We start from the raw sequence: 9,520 nt of genomic DNA, 5'->3' as shown, positions 1-9,520 counted from the left end.
GACTGGCATTGCTATTTGCCCAATCCCTGTCTGCCCCCCATTGGAGTTCTGCCAGCTCCCCCAGCTCAGGGATGGCATTTCCACTCGCCCCCCATGCACGTTCTGGTGCACCCCAGTTTTTTTTTTTTTTTTTTTTTAAAAAAAACAAAAATGGACATTTGTCCCATTTGCTCTTGTCAACTCATCAAGTTGGCAAGAGTAAACAGGACAAATACTCACTTTTGCCAAAACAGTCTGGGCAGTGGGGATAAAGCTTAAAAAGGGGGACTGGCCAAAAGGGGATGTATGGTCACACTCTTTCTAATGTTCTCATGAAAGACCAGGTGTCTTCATAGTTAGATCTGGGGCCTCTATAGATTGTTGACAGTTTGTCCAGGAGGGCAGTGTTTGTTAAGTGAGTTAGCCAATCAAAGAATGCGGGGGAGGAGATAGCAGATTTCCATTTTCTTAAAATGACTCATTTGACCATTATAAGTGAGGCAGCAATCCATTTCCTGACATTACTCAAAACAGGGTAGAGTTTCTAGAATGCCCAAAACACAGAGGCTCAGGGTAGGAGTTTTTCCTACATCAGTCACCTTAAACAGAGTGCCACACACTTGTTTCCTGGTGTGAATATATTTTGACATTCAAAGACTACATGAGACAGTTTTGCATTAGAGCTGTCACATCAACTTTTAGTATGTGGGGGAAGTCCAGCTTCATGCAATCATGTAGGGGTCCAATAATATCTATTTAGAATTTTGTTCTGAAAAATGCAAAAACAGAACTGGATGTTCTGCATATATTATGCCAGATAGTATCACACTTGCCGGAGGAAATGGAGATGTTTAGGTCCTTCTCCCATTTTTCTTTTAGGGTACAGTCATAAGATACATCAAGGCGTTCAGCCATTCATATGCATAGCTAAAAACATTTGGTCAGTAAACACTTTTTAAGGTGCACTTCCCGTGGAATGTTATTTATGGCCTGCCAGCAATTCCCCAGCTCTTCTATAATCTCAAATGAAAGTTTATTGTAGAAAGGACCTTGCTCTGCTGGTAGCTGGTATTTATCACAAAGATGTGAAGTAGGCTACAGTTGTCCATTCAATAATCTCTTTTATGGTTAACATGCTTTTGCTTAGCCAAATTAATTTGAGTTTTGATCTATTAGCAAATTTAAATTGGGGATTATTCCAGATTGGCATGGAAGGTGAGATTAGAAGAGGTAATGGACTTGATTTTCTGAAGAACACTCCAAGGGGAGATAACTATATTTTGCCTTAAAGATGCAGGCAACAATTTTAAAAATGGAAATGCAGAGAGCCAAAGATGTTAACTACTTTTTCTTCAATCTCTAAGCACAAAGGTTCTTGGGAAGAATTGGTGGGACAGAACCATTTTATTAGAAATTTTAATAAAGCCAGATGATATTAATACAAATCAGATAAGAAATCATGGCCAAAGTGAGGGGCGAGGTTAAGTATTTTATGGGATATCCATAACGTCTTCATATTCCAAAAGAAAAGTTGTGCAACTCTTGTTCTTGTGAAAGTTGAAGCAGGAAATTGAAGGAATTAAGCTAAACCTAATACATTAATCTTGGTCTTAAATTCATTTTTAATAGCTTCTACCTTTCCCCATAAAGATATTGGTGGTGAATGCCACTTCATGTCTTTTATCACTTTGAGTCTGACATCTGTGTTTGCAGACACAATCTTTGATAAATCAGAGCATATCCTGATTCCTAAATAGGTTCTCTCTTTGCATCAATGAAAGGAGAATGATTGTATTTGAGATGGATTTGGTCCACATGAAATATCAATCACTTGGAGACTTATTACAGTTCATCCAAAATCCCAATATATCATGAAAATAGTTTACTGCAGATAGTAGTGGTAGAATTGAAGAGGAGGGATTCTTGAAAGTGAGCAGAATATTATCCATGTACAGACTAAGCTTGTATTCTTTATCTCAGCTTGCAATTCCTTCAATGGAGAATGTCTGATATGTGCTGCTAGAGGTTCCATGGCAATCTCAAATAGTAGAGGTGACAGAGGGCATCCCTGATCCATTCCTTAATTTAACTGAAAAGTAGAGGAGACAACACTATTTGCCAGAACAGAGGCAAGGGATGATTTGTGAATAATATCACTCCAGGTCAGAAATTTAAATCCAAATCTTAATTTTCTCAGGATTGCTTGTAGGTATGGCTATTCCACTCAATTGTAGGCCTTTTCAGCATCTAATGACAGGATAGCAGCTGGGAGCATCAGTTATTTGTGCCTGGCAAATTAAATGGAATAATTTCTGAGTACTGTCTGCCGCTAATCTGCTACGAATAAAACCCATTTGGTCTCCATGAATGATTGATAAAGCAATGTTGTTTAAGTGTGAAGTGAGAACCTTTGTCCGAATTTTATGATCTGGGTTCAATAGTGATGGAATAGGTCATTGCCATAATGAAGACTGTCCGTGTCTTCTTTTAGAATTAGGGTAAATTATCACCAGTCTCGTATCCCAGGACATAAATTGAGTATCTTTCTAGAAGATTTATGGTTGAGATAGAGCATTTGGACTTCATACAGGAATCACTTGGTGAAATTCTATGGCCCATGTTATATAGGAAGTCAGACTAGTTGCTCATAATGGTTCATTCTAGAGTTAAAAATCTATGAACCAGTTTTTCTGGGAGCTCCAGAAGCTGGTAGGTCTGTCTTGTCAGAATGTTTTTCATTGGTCAAAAGCAGAGAGAAATCACCCAAGAGCTTTTGAGTGCCTTTAGGCCAGTGGTGGGCAACCTGCGGGCCATCAGGGTAATCTGATTGCAGGCCGTGAGACATTTTTCTGATGTTGACTGTCTGCAGGTACGGCCCTCCACGGCTCCCAGTGGACGCGGTACGCTGTTCTCAGATAATGGGAGCTGCAGGAAGTGGCAGCCAGCACAACGGAGACAGCATGGCATTCGTATAAGATAAGATATTACATTACAGAAAAACCTGGGTGTCATATACAAGGGACCCATGATCTTGAAATGAAGGGTTGGAGTTTCAGCTCAACTGTGCATCTGTGAAAAGACAGGCACAAGGCATTTTCCCCACATCTTGTATTCCTGCATAGCCAGGCACAACACTGTAGGAGACTTCAGACATTGCTCCTTGGTAATGCCATCACCACAGCTAGTTATATACCCGGTAAAGGTAGTGTGCACAATACAGCCCTTTGAAAATAAGATCTAGTTTGTCACTGCAGGACGAGCTCAGGAAGAAGCTGTAGCTGAGATAGCAAGAATTCCTTCAGGTGATTTTGCTGCATTATGGCCCCTTCTCATCATGTCCGTTGCAGGCCATGACTTTTAAGTGACAGACTGGCCCTCTGTTTGTATACACCATTTATTTTGTAACTTTTATATTACATATAATCAGAAAGGAAAGAAATAAGTGGGACGATTTAGATGTGCACAGTAATGATTCTGGAAAGGTAGTGCAGAAATCAGTTATCGGTTTCAGAATACTTTCAAAATGAACGAGATTGAGAAAGGGAAGTACTTTGAAGAACAAGTGCCTCTTTCACCACTGAGCAGATCCACCTTCTGGTGGTCAAGATGGTGCACAGTCCTATTGGACTCAGCACTGTTCCGGGATGTAAAAATAGCAACAGTAACTATAGACACATCCTTTCCACTTAGGATGAAGGGACACAGTCGCCTAACTAAGTTGGATTTGGATTTAGACAGGGATCACTGTCTAATTACCTTCAGAATGCCTCTTTCTGCACACCCTGCCACATCAGTCACGCTCAGCAGGAACACTTCAGCTGGCACATGAGGTATGAATTCATGGGGTTGAGAGGCAGGACATTCCTAGTGAAGGGTCTCACTACCCTACTAATAATCCAGGCTGAGTGTGAGACTCACCATGTAGAGAGTATAATGCAAGAGCTAACACAGGCATTTCCTAAATCACCACCACTTTATCACATATCATATGACAACCAAGTGCCAGGATCTGACCACTATAAAAAGAAGGTGGAGAGCGGAGCTCTTCCTTATAGAAGCACTCAGAGTACAGTGATGAATGCTTGCATTACAGAGTCATTTTACGGAGATGCAGAGCTCTTTTGCTGAATCTCTTTGATGTCAGATGCTTAATCCCTGCATAGAGATGCAGAGGTATTTACGCTGAGTCACGCTAAGGTTAGGTCGGGGTGTACAATTAACTCCAATCTAGTAGTATATGAGATGGTGAGTGATTCTCTGAAACAGACTTAATTATGGGCATTGCAAAGAGAATCCTGCAGGGCAAAAAATGTTGGTGCATCCAAGCTTTGGAATAAAGCTGTGGCTGAAGCTTATGATCTCTTATATACATTCCATATTATAATGGGGATGCAAAATATCATGGCATATTATGCACTGAGAAAACTGTTTGGGAAACCTTCACCATTACATAAGACACACACCTTTAAATGTGGAATATTTCGTATCTGCATGGTTTACCTACCAGGCACTGTAAGCATCTATTTTACATTAGGCAGAGATTTAGCTTGTGCCTCGGACTTTGTGGAAAGCATTAGCACGTCGTGCCTTACCGAAATAGTGATATTACAACAGGTCAGTTCCATTAGAATGGGAGGGAGAAAGAAAGAAAGAAGTTGGATTGCTTCATTAACTTCTAACATGCAATTTTTTCCCACTGAAGTTAGAGAAAATTGAAGCAAAAAAAAAAGCACAGTGAAAAGTCAGTGTATTATAGCACAGAAAACTCCCCATAAATTAAAATCACATTGAAAATATTTTTCAAAAGTTTTATTATCATACATTTTATACTCGTTTAAAAACATTTAAAAAGTAAAATATTCAGTTTAGTGCACACAGTAGTATTTCAATTTTTTTTCTTTGAACCTCAGCAGATAAGCACCTAGTAAAAATGAACACAATGCCCCTCTCCTTTCCCCCACCACAAGCCTCTGCAAGCGGTCAGATTTTTTGGCTAATTCTAGAGGAGAGAGCAGGTTATTCCTGCAGGTTCCATAGTCATGGAAGCTATAAGCATGCTGAAAAATAAATTACGAAAAAAATATAATGAAACCTTTCACTGTCATTAAAGATTAAATATGACTTTGATAATCAACTGCTTCAAAGATGCGTGAACAATGACAGAAAGAAACCGGTCACTGAAGATTGCTCACTGAAGTGGGTGTGAAGTTGAAGTCAGGGTGAAATCACAGTGTGGCTCAACAAGATAACATTATGAAAAAAAAGCATCCCTAGAGCTTTTTCAAGGTCAGTCGGTCAAGGCCAGATAAAAGTACATATTCCACAAACATCCTGTAACAAGGGAAAACAGAATACAAGTCATCTTACGCAGCAAAACAAAAATAAAAAACAAATCATACAGCTACAGGATTGAGTCCATTGGAAACCAGTGTTTCCCTTTGCCTCTGACATGTTTTATTTTGTAATTTAAAAGGATTTCATTTTTTTATCTTATTATAAATTTGACTTACAAAATGTTCTAGTTATCTGCAGACACATTAATAGCTCTTTGAACAATATATTAATGTAGCAGTCTGGGACGTGATCTCAGATCAACAGTAAAATAAGCCTTACAAGAGAGTATGACAGGATCATGGTGATGTACATTATATACCAGATATTGTAGGGATTGTGAAAAAAAAGAGAGAGTTACAATTAACTCAGCTCATTTAGCTACATAAGGGTTTTTTTTAAAAAAAAAACCCTTAAGTATTGTTATCTGAAAAGTGACGGTAAAATGGAACTTTCTTCCATAGACATACTGCAGGTGTCCATTTACCGCCATATATGCCTACTTCAACTTGAGCAAGGTTTTACTGCAATTTACTCCTCTTAGCCAACGCAGAGCCAATACAACAGAGGGAGTCTATTTTAGAGTGGCTCATGTATCAGCGATAGAATTGGCCAAAAGGGTAGACGTGGCAATGTGTGAACCACAAAGAACCCAGGTTAGCTTTCAGATTCCAGGTTATGCTTGCTGAGCTGGCATTTGCCTGCCTCGCCACCCCTGACAGAGACACACACACACACACACGCGCGCGCCTTGTCAGCTGAGCAGACTTGAGCTGGAATTCATTAAAAGATAATATAGAGCACTCTTCAGAATACATCCATGTTAAAAAAAAAAATCATTCCAAAGATAACTGTTTAAATTAATGAAAAAATATAAAGAACCACTAGGAGGTTTTGTCCCATAGGGGACACAGGGCAATGAAAGGGAACATTTAAAAACAAAGTAATCCCACAGAATTTCAAACAAAACAGGGTTGGTTTTTTTAAGTCTCTCCACACACATTCTATCACTTGAAGAGATGATATTCTGAGCCCTATTCCAAGGCCAGAGCTATGAAAGACATCAATACTGGGGCATCAGACACCCCAGACCTCATATTTTAAGATTCCAGGAGTCCTAGTTCTGCTAAGCTTTCAATTCTCTTCCTTGGGGATTGTGAATTAGCAGGGAAGAAAATCTAAAGAAAATCCTTTCCTTTCTAAAATACGGCAGTTTATTTCTATGTTGCATCCTTCAAACAGTATCACAGAGAGAGGTATAATAGAGACTAACACTTTACAGATTTAAGGATTTGCAGAACGGAGTGTGGCAATTTGTACAGGCAGGGGGAAAAAGCAATAGACTGAGATGAAGAGAAGATAAATGTAGACACAATAAAGAAGAAAATTCCACTTTAAAACAAAGGGCCTGATTCCCACATCACCTCCACCAGTTTTAAGAAAGTGAACTCCACTGACTTCTGTGGTGTCCCTTTTAATTTACACTTGTGTATGTGGAAGGAGGATTAGGGCCACAACATTTTAGAAACTTTATCCATAAATGGAAGAATAGGTAGCATACATTAGATGCACAGCTAGCATTTCATTTATGGTACTCCACCACCCCATGTTCTCAGAAACCTACCCTGGCCAATGTCCATGACTGTGTAACAGAAGACAGGTTTTCCGAAGTGAGAACTGGTCTATATTGGTCAATGGTGTAGTTGCACTGATGTAGCTATACTGATGCTAGTGTAGATGTGATGCTCCAATTTAAACTCTTACTTGCAGTGGTGCAGCTTACCTTGGGTTGAAGTAGTATACATAACACAATGATACAAGTTCTGCAGTCGGTTACAGCCAGCTGGTCTCATATACTTCAGTGGGGTTGTATAGATCGGATTTGGCCCTCAATTATACATGTACAACTCCACTATGAGAATGAGATCACATGGCTATAGCTGAATTGTATGTGTCTTTGTTTTATATATAATATAAATCATAGCTATATTATGTAACTGTGTAGACTAAAGTTAACAATCATTTACATGTTTAACACAAATCACCTCTTGTTGTGACATTTAATTACAAGTGGTAATAATTTAGTTTCCAGTTTAAAAGATAATTAACTGACATCTGCATAACACTTGAAGTCAACTAATATAGTTTATTATTCTTACCTTTTTTTGCTTGTATTATTCTTTTACTCAAAATACCTTGAGCGCTAGACAAGAAGGAAAGGTACCTGTGTTAATACAGTATAAATACATATGCACAGAAATATTTACTAAAGGAAGTATTGTTAAATATATAATTAGGGAGAAAATTTCAAAGGCACATATGAGATTGGGTAATAAAATTACAGTAAAAATATTAAGCAAATATTGACTCTTTAATATGAATAGAAGGATGTATTTACCCACGAGACAAAATATTTTCTGCATGGGTTCACTAAATGAGGTCAACATAGGTATTGTTCTGAATGTTTGAGATATCTGGAACTCTCACCACTACAATGTTGCACTTCAAAAGTGTTTTTTCTTGATGTGATGCTGACAGTCCTGGGGCCAGCTCATGCAAAGGCCCCAAGGCCTTAACTGAACACTGACAAAATGCATAGCTAGAAACTAGTCTGGCTCACCTGTGTGTTGGTATTGTTAAAACAGGTATTGGAGTTATAAAAATGTGTTCAATGCTTAGATTTTATGAAATGCTTGTAGGATGATGCATGCAATAATCTCATTTATAAAATCTGTACTCCACGTTATAAAGTTATATTGAGTGCTTGCATTGTAAGCCTCTGTCATAAATTTAAAGGGAAGGGTAAACACCTTTAAATCCCTCCTGGCCAGGGGAAAAACCCTTTCACCAGTAAAGGGTTAAGAAGCTAAGACAACCTCCCTGGCACCTGACCAAAATGACCAATGAGGAGACAAGATACTTTCAAAGCTGGAGGGGGGGGGAACAAAGGGTTCTCTCTGTCTGTGTGTTGTTTTTGCCGGGACCAAAGCAGGAATGCAGGTCAGAACTCCTGTAAAAAGTCAGTAAGCAATCTAGTTAGATATGTGTTAGATTCTGTTTTGTTTAAATGGCCGATAAAAGAAGTTGTGCTGAATGGGATCAATCATAGAATATCAGGGTTGGAAGGGACCCCTGAAGGTCATCTAGTCCAACCCCCTGCTTGAAGCAGGACCAATTCCCAGTTAAATCATCCCAGCCAGGGCTTTGTCAAGCCTGACCTTAAAAACCTCTAAGGAAGAGATTCTACCACCTCCCTAGGTAACGCATTCCAGTGTTTCACCACCCTCTTAGTGAAAAAGTTTTTCCTAATAGCCAATCTAAACCTCCCCCACTGCAACTTGAGACCATTACTCCTCGTTCGGTCATCTGCTACCATTGAGAACAGTCTAGAGCCATCCTCTTTGGAACCCCCTTTCAGGTAGTTGAAAGCAGCTATCAAATCCCCCCTCATTCTTCTCTTCTGCAGACTAAACAATCCCAGCTCCCTCAGCCTCTCCTCATAAGTCATGTTTTCCAGACTGATCATTTTTGTTGCCCTTCGCTGGACTCTCTCCAATTTATCCACATCCTTCTTGTAGTGTGGGGCCCAAAACTGGACACAGTACTCCAGATGAGGCCTCACCAATGTTGAATAGAGGGGAACAATCACGTCCCTCGATCTGCTCGCTATGCCCCTACTTATACATCCCAAAATGCCATTGGCCTTCTTGGCAACAAGGGCACACTGCTGACTCATATCCAGCTTCTCGTCCACTGTCACCCCTAGGTCCTTTTCTGCAGAACTGCTGCCTAGCCATTCGGTCCCTAGTCTGTAGCGGTGCATTGGATTCTTCCATCCTAAGTGCAGGACCCTGCACTTATCCTTATTGAACCTCATCAGATTTCTTTTGGCCCAATCCTCCAATTTGTCTAGGTCCTTCTGTATCCTATCCCTCCCCTCCAGCGTATCTACCACTCCTCCCAGTTTAGTATCATCCACAAATTTGCTGAGAGTGCAATCCACACCATCCTCCAGATCATTTATGAAGATATTGAACAAAACCGGCCCCAGGACCGACCCTTGGGGCACTCCACTTGATACCGGCTGCCAACTAGACATGGAGCCATTGATCACTAACAATGATCAATGTTAGTGATGTATATTCCTGTTTTTGTGTCTTTTTGTAACTTAAGGTTTAGCCTAGAGGGATTCTCTAAAGTTTTGAATCTG

General features: G+C 39.7%; 1 protein-coding gene across 3 annotated transcripts in view; it reads right to left on the bottom strand.

Annotated features, from left to right (window-relative positions):
- Positions 1-4,773: 4,773 nt before the first annotated feature.
- The window catches only part of EPSTI1 (epithelial stromal interaction 1), an 81,188-nt gene continuing 76,441 nt past the window's right edge, over positions 4,774-9,520 (bottom strand). For all 3 annotated transcript variants that reach the window (XM_073345481.1, XM_073345463.1, XM_073345500.1), the window contains 2 exons: positions 7,470-7,513; positions 4,774-5,310 (listed from right to left, as the gene is read on the bottom strand). In XM_073345481.1, the coding sequence (XP_073201582.1) occupies positions 7,493-7,513 (21 nt within the window). In that variant the 3' untranslated portion in view covers positions 4,774-5,310; positions 7,470-7,492. The remainder of the gene's footprint in view (positions 5,311-7,469; positions 7,514-9,520) is intronic.

The sequence above is a fragment of the Lepidochelys kempii genome, chromosome 1 (genome assembly GCF_965140285.1).
Source record: "Lepidochelys kempii isolate rLepKem1 chromosome 1, rLepKem1.hap1, whole genome shotgun sequence".
In the NCBI taxonomy this organism is placed as follows: domain Eukaryota; kingdom Metazoa; phylum Chordata; order Testudines; family Cheloniidae; genus Lepidochelys; species Lepidochelys kempii.
Note: the sequence above shows the minus strand (reverse complement) of the source record. Positions and strands in the feature narration are given on the sequence as shown.